The sequence below is a fragment of the Sarcophilus harrisii genome, chromosome 3 (assembly GCF_902635505.1).
Source record: "Sarcophilus harrisii chromosome 3, mSarHar1.11, whole genome shotgun sequence".
In the NCBI taxonomy this organism is placed as follows: domain Eukaryota; kingdom Metazoa; phylum Chordata; class Mammalia; order Dasyuromorphia; family Dasyuridae; genus Sarcophilus; species Sarcophilus harrisii.
This window is the reverse complement of record NC_045428.1, coordinates 228,341,830-228,355,031: the sequence shown is the minus strand read 5'-3', so window position 1 is coordinate 228,355,031 and position 13,202 is coordinate 228,341,830. Positions and strand designations below refer to the sequence as shown.

At 35.7% G+C, this 13,202-nt stretch overlaps 1 protein-coding gene across 3 annotated transcripts in view; it reads left to right on the top strand.

The window, feature by feature from the left end:
• CHST10 (carbohydrate sulfotransferase 10) overlaps positions 1-13,202 on the top strand; it is a 49,052-nt gene that overhangs the window by 28,229 nt on the left and 7,621 nt on the right. For all 3 annotated transcript variants that reach the window (XM_031959145.1, XM_003765657.4, XM_031959144.1), the window contains 2 exons: positions 488-579; positions 11,402-11,636. In XM_031959145.1, the coding sequence (XP_031815005.1) occupies positions 526-579; positions 11,402-11,636 (289 nt within the window). In that variant the 5' untranslated portion in view covers positions 488-525. The remainder of the gene's footprint in view (positions 1-487; positions 580-11,401; positions 11,637-13,202) is intronic.

The following is a 13,202-nucleotide window of genomic DNA, read 5'->3' as shown; positions in this document are numbered from 1 at the left end:
TAGAATCTCCCTGATTGATACACAAATATAGCTCTGGGCAAGAAGAAGAAGCAGAAAGAACCATTGACCTCCACTTCTGGTTCACATTTTTTGCCATAATGTATATATTATGCATTCATGCTGCATTTCAGGATACACCTTGGCATTCTACCCGCATAAATGAAGTCAACATGGAAAGAGAACAAAACTCCAGTTAAATACAACTTTTCAGTATTAGTATCACCATACTAAAGCTAAAGGACATGTTTTTACTTTCTGCTAATAATCTGTTGTTTTTAGAAAATGTACTTTTTTGGATTTCTTAGAAAGTGTCTTTGTGTTGAAACAATGGATTTTTTAAAAAAGAACCTCTAGAATCACTTATAAAACATTATTCTGGTTATGCATTTATCTAACATGCTCATTCCCAGCTAATTTTTGGTAATTGTGTATGTATGACTCCAAATTGGAATCATTATTTCAGTTTTCATATTCTTCTGTCTTTTAGTGTATGGTTCCAAACAAGACTTCCCATTCCTGACAACTATGCCAGAATTAGAAAAGTGGAGAGATGAGAAACACTTGCCTACAGAACTAAAGGTGAGCATTATCAATGCAGGGAAATGGAATTTCTTTTAAAATTCATGAGAAATGATGAAAAATGCAATCTACTTCCAGACAGAGAACTGATAAGATTCAGAGTACAGATTGAGTACAGAGTAAAGTTCTTTTTTGGGATTATACATTTTCAGAACATGGCTAATGTGGAAATATGTTTTACATGACTTCAATACAAAGTATACATTCTTGCCTTCTCAGTGGTAGGGGAAGAGGTAGAGAGAGAAAGAAAATTTGGAATTGAAAATAAAAATAACATTGAATTTTTAAAAATAAGATTGCTAAGGAAAAGAAATAAGCTTCATAAAAGAGAACAAAAACAGATTGGTTTATTTGATCTAGTCAGTTTGCAAGTAAATCCCAGGTAGAAAAGAAATTGAGGAAGGGAGTGAGGGGAATGGGCAGATTTCTTTGATTTTGCCAGAATAGCATTTTTCACCAATTGTTTTAGGGGTCATGTTTTCATGCAGACAGCTGAAACTCTGGTAAGTGCAGAAATGCAAATAAAGATATTAAAATAATCCTGCTTTAGCAGGTAGTATACAATGGTATTAGAAGTAAGTAGCATAAAGGTGATTCAGGCAAGTTCCAATAGTCTTGTGATGGAGAGAGCCAACTATACCCAGAGAGACGACTGTGGGAATTGAGTGTGGATCACAACATAGTAATTTCACTTTTTTGTTATTTGTTTTTTTTTCTTTCTCCTTTTTTCCATTTTGATCTGATTTTTTTTTTTTTTTTGGTGCTGCATGATAATTGTGGAAATACGTATAGAAGAAATGCACATGTTAAACATATTAGATTGCTTGCCATCTGGAGGAGGGGGTGAGGAGAAAGAAGGAAGAAAAAAATTTAGAATACAAGGTTTTGCAAGGGTTTATGGTGAAAACTATACATGTTTATTAAATAAAAAGCGTTTAAAAAATAAATAAATAAGAAGTAAGTGGCATAGAAATAGGTAGGTAGTGCTCTGGCAAACGTGTTGTACCTGGAGTCAAGAAGACCGAGTTCAAATATGACTTCAGATACTAGCTTTGTGACCCTGGATAAGTCATTAGCCTCTTTGCCTCAGTATCAACTGAAAAATGAGGATAATAGTAGCACCTACCTCTCAAGGTTGTCATGACCAAATGAGATAGTAATTATAAATCACTTAACACATTGTCTGGCTATACAGTAAGCATTCTATAAACATTTGCTATTGTTATTTTTTATTATCATTATATGATGCAAACCTGCTATTTCACTGAAGGGTAGAGGAGATTAGGACTGTTTTTCTTTTACTTTCTTTTCATATGTTGGTAAATATATCTTAGTTTGTAGGTAGTTTATGGGATTTCTCAGACCCCTTTGGGGGGTCCAAACTTCAGGTTTAATTAATGCTTAGCTTAAAGAGAAGGCAAAGAACTTTTTTGCTTTTTAAAAGGATTGAACAGAAACAGTGATTTTTTTTACATGTGAAGACCCAATCTCTTACCTTCCTGTCCAGAGTAAAATTCATTTAAACAAATCTGATTTACATATAGTGCTTTAGAGGAACATAACTCATAAATATCCTTTACCTGGTGTGTGTGTGTGTGCTAACTTGGGAAACCCTGGCTTTTTCTGAGGGAGCTATCAACATAGATTCATATCAAAAGAAAGAACCTCATGGAGGTAGGGAAAACAGGAGTCAGACTTTGAATTATTGTTCCTTCTAATTATTTTTAAGTTCTGATCAGGTGAATCATGCTGCCTCACTACAGGAATAAAATAAAGCAAACAAGTCTAAAGCATTTACTGAGTATCAAATACTGTGCATGAATCTAAGAAATTATTTTCTGTTAGCAATGAAGAATGAAGATGGAGCAAATAGACAAGTGTTTACCATTGAGAGGGATTGGGGAAGAGATCTACTATGCTAACAACTAATCCTTTCTATTCTTAAAGTATCTTTTCATCCATTATCTGAATTGAGTTCCTGGGGATTATGTGTCCACATTAAAGACTAAGACATAGACTGTAGTCTGCCTAGAATAGTTTAGGCTGCCATTTGTAATTCCAGAGAATTGACAGTGTAGAATGCCTTCCATCCTCAGAGATTTTGTAATATATAGGTATAGAATGAGGCATATAATATCAGGCATGGCCATTGTGTTGATCTGTATTGCTTAATTGTACTTTATTGCAGTAAAGGATTCTATTGGGTAGGAAGGAAGTCATTAGAAAGTGACTTTAATGTTTGTCCTTTTCTTAACTCATTTAAAAAGTAGTTTAGGTTGCATTCCTACCAGGAGACCTATAGAGTGTCTCTCTATAGTTTAAGTCTTCTCAAGTTATAATTTTCACACTAAACATTCTAGTCATACTATAGTCTATAATTAATTTATAAAATTTATATAACTATATAAATTAATAATTAATAAGAAGCAGCCCTGTGCTTCTTATTTCTATAGATAACACAGGAACAAATGGATCCTGCCCAGAGTCCACAGTGTGAATAATGCAAGTATAGTCTAGGAAGAAAAAGGATATTTTTATCACACACTAAGAGACATCAGATTTTCAGTTCTGCTGTCACAAGGGAATTGATATCATTAAGTTTACAAAACTCTGGAGACATTCAGGCTGTAGCATTAGAGTGCTAATAAAGTGTATGATATTCAGAAAAGAGCAAAGCAAGTGAAGACTTTCAAATCAAGAATGACTATAGAAATTAGTTGACAGTTGTTTAGCTGAGTAATATGACCTGAGTTTGTTACTTAAACTATATAAGATCTTCCAAAGAGTTCATAAGCCTCAAAAAGATAAAATGACAAAGTAATAAGAGAAGAAGAAAAGAATGAAGAGAAGAAATTATTCGGTAATAGGAGAGAACAAAGGAAAGTTTGTGGCAAAAGGGAGTAGTGTCAGACTACATCCAATTAATCTGGGTCCATGTTCTACATCTGGCATGCACTGACTGTGTGACCTTGAAAAAATCACAATTTTTCAGTATTCCAGGAACTTACCAAGATTATAGCTGACTTCCAATTGCAATACTATTGCAGATCTGCCTTGGTAAAGGGAATTTTTACAGAACTCTGTAGAATCTCATTTCTCAACCCAGTTCCCAACCACTCAGTAAAAAGAGTGGAAGTATTAAAGTTTGGTGAAAGTCCAGGAAGTCCCCAACAGGTTGTGTTTCCTAATTTGTAAATCAGTTGTTTAGAACATGGAAGAAATTTTAACTAGAGACAGTTTTATAAATGGGTGGTTTGGTTCTCAGGTTCCCACAGGAGCCTACTTAACCTGTAATCTAGCCATACATTTGCAGTGAAAAATAGTAGAAAACAATACCATTACACACTCTCAAACGCTGATGCTTAAGGGAAAGCAAATTTAATTAAAAGATGAGAAAACAAAGTTAATGAAGTTTCAGAATGGGATTTTTGGGTATTCTCAAAGACTTTGGAAGTTTATGGTACTTCATTTCAAATCATTTAGAAACTCAAGAACTATTCCAAAAAGTTTTTTTTTCTTCCCAAAACTGATGTTAAAAGTAGGAAGGTCCATGAATAGAGTTGGGATTTGATTCTTTAAGTGGGAAAGAAAGGGTGAAAGAGAACACAAGAGAAATTTATTTTTACTAACAACCAAACTGTATGAAAGAAGAAGAGGACAGGGTGTGTATGTGTGTGTGTGTGTGTGTGTGTGTGTGTGTGTGTGGTGTCTTTGTGAACCTAAAGGCTCTAAAGAGGTTATTTGAAGCGGAATAAACTGAGATATGAGCTAAGAGAAACCAAGGAAAAGAAAGAAGCAGAATATGTGTGGAATCTCTTCAAATGTTGGGTCAGATGATTCCTCTTCTGGTGCCCTTGGCTCAGTGAAGCCTAGTTGGTTTATGAAGTAAGCAGGAGCAAAACTGGCCACTTTGGAAGAATTATATTCATTATTCCTGTAAATAAAGTGGGTATGTGAGTGTGGATAGACTTGAGGGTGTGTACACCTATCCATACACCCATACCGACCTTATGAAATGACCTTGAATTGGCAAGGGCAGGTGAACTTTGGTCTTTCCCTTCTCTAGGACCTCTGGTAATGAGGTATATGTATGAGAGAGTATATAAGCCCATATAAATATTTTAAATGTACAAATAAATAGGATTAGGGATGATTTTATTGTATAAAATCAAGTTTAATGGGCATAGATAGAATAGATAAAATGCTCAATTTGGAGTCAGGTTTAAATGTTGCCTCAGACACTTTGTGACCCTAGATAAATTTCTTAACTAATATTAATCTTAATTTCCTTATCTGTAAAATGTGGACAATAACATCACCCACTTCTTTGGATTATTGTGAGGATATAATGAAATAATATGTCAAATGCCTTGCAAACCTTCAAGTGCTATAAGTACTAGCTATTATTATATAATTATATATTATATGATAATACTATGTGACATAATATTTCATAATATATTAAAATAAAATAATTCTATATTAATATTATATTACACAATACATATTAATAGCCTACCTTATTGAATATTTGTTATTATTTCTAAATATTTTGATTGTATATTATGTGAGATCAGCAGAAGAAAGATTATAAATAAGGGGAAATTGGAAAGGCTTTTGGTAGCAGTTGGGTTTTTAGTTGGGACTTGAAAGCCAGGAAAAACTTGAGGGAGAGAATTCCAGGTATGTGGGGCAACCAGTGAAAATGCTTGGATTTGGCAGATGGAGTATCTTGAGTGAAGAGCACTAAGGAAGAAAATCTCACTAGATCACAGAGCATATGATGGCTAAAAGGCATAAGAAGAGTATAAAGAGGAGAGAAGTTATGAAGAGCTCTGATTGCCAAGCAGAGGATTTTGTCCTGGGGGACTGAGTCTGAGTTAGGGAGCTGAGTAGGGGAATGAAATTTAAAGCAAGGGACATTGAAGGCAGATTTTATATCCTGTCAGGCTTTAAGATCTTGAGATGGAAGGGACATTAGAGGTCACCCAGTCAAGTTCCTTTATTTGACACATCAAGACACTGAGATCCAAGATAACTTGCCCAAAGTCAGGTCCCAAAATTTCATTTGTCCCAAATGAATTCTTTAGGTCTTCTCTTCTCTCCTCCCCCAACCTTTGTTTCTTCTGCTATTAAAAAAAAAGGGATCTGCAGTAGAATAGCAGGGCATCACAAAACAAAGTTTTGAAGCATTCCACAATTCTGAATAATATGACAATAAGCAAGAGAACTTCCTTTGTTATAATTGAATTCTCAGGCTTTAAAATACCTTCCAGATAGTCAATAAATATTTATTAAGCACCTACTATGTGTGCTTTTATTGTTCAATCATGTCCAACACTTTGTGATCTCTTTGGGGAATTTCTTGACAGAGATACTGGAGTGATTTGCCATTTCTTTCTTCGATTTGTTTTGCAGATGAGAAAACTAAAGAAAGTAAGTTCAATGCCTTATTCAGGGTCACCCAATAAATGTCAGAAGGCAAATTTGAATTCAGATCCTCCCAGCTCCAGCCCCAGTGCTTTATTTACTCTGGGAACTTAGATGAAATCATGTTGAGGGAAAGAATTTTAGGTATGGGGTATAGCTAGTATTACTAGCTATGGGGTATTACTAGCTATACTTAGTAAAAATGCTTGGAATTAGTATTAACTATATGTTTAAAAAAATAAAAAATTCATGAACTTTTCCATTGATTAGCCAGGATTGTCCCTTATAGGAGATACTTCAGTACTCAAGAAATCAGTAAATTTGTTTCTATGATTCTCCTGCTGCTGCTGCCAATCTGTACACCTTTGCAAGTTTCTGTGGCAAAAAACAAAACAACTCATATCCAAGTGGCCAGCTTTCTTAGGATATTTGTCTCTGCTGATTCTAGATTAACTAATTCATATGCATTTATGAAGTATTTATTCAGTCCCAATTATGTTCATTTCCAGAAAATACAAAGATGGAAATAGCCTGCTCCAGAAAGCTTACATTCTATTAATAAATTTAAGTGTGGCCAAAATACATAGTTGCAGTCTTGTTTGCTTGGGAGGATCTACTAGAGTTTGTGCTTTGCTATTCAAGCCTCCAGGGATCCAGGTTCAATGCAGGATGAGGATGAAGATGTTACAGAAAGGCAAATAAATCAAACTGACATCCTTAATAGTTACTTGGTCTTCCTCTCCTTAGATAGTATATGATTCTGTAAGTTGGGGCACTGGTTACAAGAAAAGCATTGAGAAAATTAAAAGCTTCTGTTTTCAGTCCAAAAAGAAGGAAGAAAGGAAGAAGTTAGATCATCATAAGGTATGAATGTTGAGTTGTTTTCACTCATGTCCGACTCTTTGTGAGCCCATTTGGGGTTTTCTTGGCAGAGATGCTGGAGTGGTTTGCCCATTTCCTTTTTCCATTTCACTTTACAGATGAGGAAATTGAAGTAAACGGGATTGAGTGACTTGCCTAGTATCACACAGAACTAAGTGTCTGAAGCCAAATTTGAACTCAGGTTTTCCTAACACCAAGAGTTGTGTTCTATTCACCGTACCACTTCCCTGCCCCAGGTTATGGAGCTAGCACATTCAAAATGAGATCTCCCTTGATGCTTTACTCAGAATCCACTTTGCTGTCTGCTTTGATTTTTTAAAAAACCTGGAATTTCTAACTGCATTTGTCATTAGCCCACTCCTTTCCAGAACATCTCTTCTCAGAGAAGGCAGATATTGAGGCTCCATTAGAGAAGACCAATAGAGAAGATGTCAGCCTTGACCTTGGTTGTAGAAGGAGGAGAGGAAAGAGGACAATCTCAGAGATGCATTTAAAGAAAGGGCAGGAAAATTATCAGTTCTCTAGTGATATTATTATTGTTGAGTCATTTTCAAGCATTTCTGACTTCATGAATCCATTTGGGGTTTTCTTGGCTAAGGTAGTGAAGTATCTTTTTATTTCTTTCTCCAGTGTGTCCCCATTTTACAGATGAGGAACTGGGGCAAATAGGGCTTAAATAGCTTGATTAGGATCATGTAGCTAGTGAGTGTTGGAGTTAGATTTTAGCTCAAATCTTGCTGATTCCAGGCCAGGTACTCCATCTACTGTATTCCCTAGCAGCTACACTGTAAGGACTTGATAAATGCTTCTTATTAGTTGATTTAAATATAAATCTAATGCCAGAAAGATGTGATCTCAGGTTAATCTATTTCTTCAAATCCTCTAATGCTGAACTTTGTCCTTTTTTAAACCCTTAGCAGTAGTAATAGTGTTTTCTTTTGATGAAATGGGGGTTAGGAGAGTATCTCTCCTAGAGAGAGAAGAAAGATATTAAACTTAAATGTTTGCCTTCCTTTGGACACAAGGAACAGTCCTTTCTTTAAGGAATGTCTGGAGGATTATGTTTAATCTAAGCCTTTTTTTTTTTTTTTTTTTGCAACTAATATTTAGGAGCAGAGAAATTTTTAATATGAAGGATATGTGTTCTTTTTCCATCTCTATATTTAATTTTCTGGTGGTGATTTTTTTTTTTAAAGCTAGTGTTTATATAGTATTTTTAAGGTTGCAAAACCTTTTTAAAATAGTTTCCTTTTTTTATTCACACAACAACCCTAGAAGGCACATGCTATTATTATTCCTATTTTTTAGATGGGGAAACTGAGGCAGACCATGAATAAGTGACTTGTCTAGGAACACACAGCTAATTTATGTCTAATATCAGATTCAAACTCAGATCTTTCTGACTTCAGATGGTCTGCTGTACCATCTAGCTGCCTAAAAGGGTAGCTCCAATGGAAAAGTTCCTTAACTTTGAAAATTGGGTCTTGATGTTGGTCTTTGGATTACCATTTGGAGTTGGAGTTGGATGCCACTTTTTGGGGAATTAACCAGATGCTGTGGTAGCATTTATCCAGGCTCTGTTTTCTGTGTCATCCAAAATATAGTAATGTCTGGTAATCACTGTAAAGTCTGTTTCTCCTTGCTGACTGCATTTTCTTTCTAGGAAAAACCCATGAAAAAGGTGGTCACCTTTTTTATTCAATTTAATTGATTTTATTAAATTAACCTGTTCTTTCTCAAAAACAGATAGTTTTAACCATCAGCTACAAAGTCCTCCATTAAAAGCATCATTGCTAGCAAGAGGAAGTAATTGTATGGCACAAAGGTTATAGAATTTGGAGTCGCAAATTTTTGTCTTGTTGTTTAGTTTTCTACTCTTGGTGATCCCAGTTGGAATTTTCTTGGCAAACAAGTAGCTTGCCATTTCCTTCTCCAGCTCATTTTACAGATAAGGAAACTGAAACAAAAGAATTAAATTATTTTTTCAGAGTCACACTAGTAAGTATCTGACACCAAATTTGAACACAGGTATTCCTTTTTTTTATTATAGCTTTTTATTTACAAGATATATGCATGGGTAATTTTTCAGCATTGACAGTTGCAAAACTTTCTGTTCCAACTTTTCCCCTCTTTCACCCCACCCCTCCCCTAGGTGTCAGGTAGACTGATACATGTTAAATATGTTAAAGTATATGTTAAATACAATATATGTATACATGTCCAAACAGTTATTTTGCTGCACAAGAAAAATCGGATTTAGAAATAAGGGAAAAATAACCTGAAAAGGAAATCAAAAATGCAAGCAGACAAAAACAGAGGGAGTGGAAATGCTATGTTGTGGTTCATATTCATTTCCCATAGTTCTTTTGCTGGGTATAGCTAGTTCTCTTCATTATTGAACAAATGGAACTGATTTGGTTCATCTCATTGTTAAAGAGAGCCAAGTCCATCAGAATTGATCATCATATAGTCTTGTTGTTGCCTTGTATAATGTTCTCCTGGTTCTTCTCATTTCACTTATATCAGTTCATGTAAGTCTCTCCAAGCCTCTCTGTATTCATCCTGCTGGTCATTTCTTACAGAACAATAATATTCCATAACATTCATATACCACAATTTACCCAGTCATTCTCCAATTGATGGGCATCCATTCAATTTCCAGTTTCTAACCACTACAAAAACACAAATATTCCTTACTCCAGGCCTGGCACTCTATCTACTGTACCACCTAGATGGTAGGAACCAGACTCAAACCCTAGCCCTGTGATTTAGTGCCTGTGCATATGTAAGCAAGTCATTTAAGTTCTATGAGACTCAGTTTCCTCATCTCCAAAACAAAAGGTTGTGCTAGATGTGCTGCAAAGTCAGTTCCAACTCTCAAATTCTGTGTTCACATTATTGTGTTTATCAAAGCAGTTTCCAATTATCCTTCCTATAAGCTACAGTTAAAACAATTTTTTGCTCTGCCTTTAGAACACTGCTAAACATTGAAGAGATAGATACATTTTATCTGGTATTACAAGAGATCTTAAGAGTTTATTACAAAATTAAAAACCTTTAGCATTATTGAAAGATAACAGCTTCAAGTTAGTGTGTGTGTGTGTGTGTGTGTGTGTGTGTGAGAGAGAGAGAGAGAGAGAGAGAGAGAGAATGAGTTGTCCAAGTACTTTTTTCTTACTGAGATTTTGTTTTACTAAATAACTGCTTACAATACCAGAGATTTAGAAATATTTTTGTCACAGAAACACTTATCATAGAAATCAATCTGAAATTATACTATAGCCAGCTTGAGGGTGAAAATCAATTGTTAAATTTTCAGTGTGAGCCTTTACACCTTGGAAATCAACAAACACTACTAGAGCTTGGTTTATTTTTTTAATAAGAAGTGATAGAGAAAATGTTAATAATGCAGATCAAATTTTAAGGTACATCATGCATATTTTTGAAGAGGTTGTTATTAAATATTTACCGGCACACCACTGATTTAATCTGTACCCCCCAAATCATCCCCCAGTTTGCTGTTATATAGACATGGGCCCTGGTTTTTAGTTTGTTCTGTGCATTTAAATTCTGAATTATATAACCCACAAACACTTGAAGAACTAGGAGATGGGAGTGGAGAAATGAAATGAGAATAGCATGCATTATTGCAATTTCTGAATGAAAAGATTCCTGTGCTTTCAGGAAATAACACCTCATCATGCCATCAGCACAGTAATAGGTAAACAGCCCACCTGCCTCATCCATTTATTGTGAAGTGAAAGAGTAGAACACTCACATGGAATGATGAATAGGGCTCTCTCTCTCTCTCTCCCTATCTCTCTCTCTCTCTCTCTCTCTCTCTCTCTCTCTCTCTCTCTCTCTCTCTCTCTCCCTATTTCTATCTCTTTCTCTCTCTCTCTCTCTCCCCATCTATTTATCGCTCGCTCGCTCTCTCTGTGTCACACACATAAACACACATTCACACAATTATGGTTCAGCATCCATTTAACTTGATTTCAGGAAAAGTGATGGATGAGTACTTTAGGCTCCACTGGAGCAACTATACAGACAAGCATGTTAAAAAGTCCTACTTTTAATGGACATGCTATCTAAGAAAGTAATCAGGGAAGCATGGTAGACCTGGAGACACTTTGGAGCAACAGAAAGAGCACTGGTTCTTGAACCAGAGGACCCTGCTGAGTTAAAATCCAATCCCTGATGCTTATTAACTGTGCTACCTTATGCACATCATTTAACTCCTCTAGGCCCATCTACAGGATCCATCTATTAAATAAGGGGTCCTTTGAAAGGGATCTGTGAATCTTGAAAGGGCTCTAAAATTTATAAGTCTTGAAAAAGCTTTAAAATCTGTAAATTTTCAAAGGACTTTAAATCTATGCTTCTGGGAACATATAGGCTTGATTCTACTATTTCCAATTTCTAAGTCATTTGCCATATCCCCAAACCATACCTTGTGTTTTCTAGCTTCAAGTCTTTGTACCTCATCTGCCTCATTTTAAATCTTCAGCCAACTGGGAAAGTGCTTTCAGGAAACCGGCTTAACCAGCCCATGGTCCACTTGGAGCGTCTGGAACTTCTCAAAAACGTCTGCCGAGATGCAGCTCTGAGGAATCTCTCACACACCACAGTTTCAAAATTTGTCTTAGACCGAATATTTGTCTGCGACAAACACAAGATCCTCTTCTGTCAAACTCCCAAAGTGGGCAATACACAGTGGAAAAAAGTTCTAATTGTTTTAAATGGTATGTGAGGGACCTTCAGGTCTGGGTTGATATGGGTATATCTGGTTTGGGTAAAGGAGGGGCGTAGGAAGGAAAGGAATAAGTACAGGTGAAATCTTTTAACTTTTTTTTTCTGAAGGCAATTGGGGTAAGTGACTTACTCAAGGTCACAAAGCTAGTAAGTGTTAAGTGTCTTAAGCCAGTCTGAACTCAGGTCCTTCAAGACCTTTTCTTATCTCAAGATTTTTTTGAACAAACATTCTCTACTCCAAAGGTAGCTTTGAAAATATTTATATTTTCCCTTCTGTTTGTGCTCAAAACCAATGTTAACTGGTTGTTAATTAGTAAAATTAATTTTAGATACTAATATGTTATAATTGTTCCTTAAAAGGATGAATCTAATGTTAGTTTGCCTAAATAACACTAATAGCTGGCATCTATATGTATAGTACTTTAAAGTTTGTAAAGTGTTTTATAGATGTTATCTCATTGAATGGGAAAACCGAGATAAATCTTGACTTCAAGCATCCTGACTGATTGGTCAGTGATCAGGTTTTTCTGCCTTACTGGATTTCTAAATTTGGAACATGTCAATCTCTATTGTACTTAGGAATTAGGCTAGCTCCTTTTCTCTTCTATTACTGTGAGAGGTCACCTCCCTCATGGAATGTTTGAGCATGAACAGGAGATGAGAAAGAGAGGAAGAAAGCAATCATTTATTTCTTAAGCACCAACTATGTGCCAACCACTGTGCTAAGTGCTTTATAAATAAGGAACTGTTCTGATTTCCCAGTATACATCTTTCTCACCCTCTTGACATATAAAGAGGCCAATACCCTCAAAAATTGTACTTCACTTGAGAACAAACTGATTTGAGTGGAGGTACCTTTATGGGGGCTTGCTAGACCCTTTTTCATGGCTCCATGAATTTGCTTGTTTAAACATCATTCACAAATGGTCATTATTCTTGTCTATAATTCAGAGTAATTCTTTACTTTAATCCATTGAATTCCTTCATCTTTGAAAGGAGCATATTTCAAATAAACAATAATGGCAGCTCAAAAAAAAAAGAAACAAACATAGAAGTAAAAAATCCACTTTGTTTCTCCATCACCCAACCCATTATTTATATAACTTGCTGCTGCTGTTTGTCCTTCCTTCTCAAAGAGGACCATGACATCAGAGAGATGATGCTATGACATGCAAGTTTGAATTGGATTCAAGGGAGGCAGGGCTCTGCAGGATCACTTGGTTCACCTTCCTCTCCAAAGCCATCTGGGTCCAGTGGCCAGATATAGATCAGGACAACTGGAGATGGTCCTGGATGCAATGGGAGCCCTTGGCCTTTTTAAGCTAAGATCTTCAACAGGTCTCAGTTTGACTTAGGCTGCATTCATTCAGTGATTAAGGCTAGGCAGCAATTGAGGCAAAGAATCTCTTCTTTCACTTAGTCAACAACAAAAACAACAATAACAACCCAAAACTAAATAAATGAACGAACCTGGGAGAGGAAGACCTTCCAGGTTTCTGTCCAAAGCAGAAACTGCTATTTATATTCAATCTAAGTCAATCAGGACTCAAACAGTG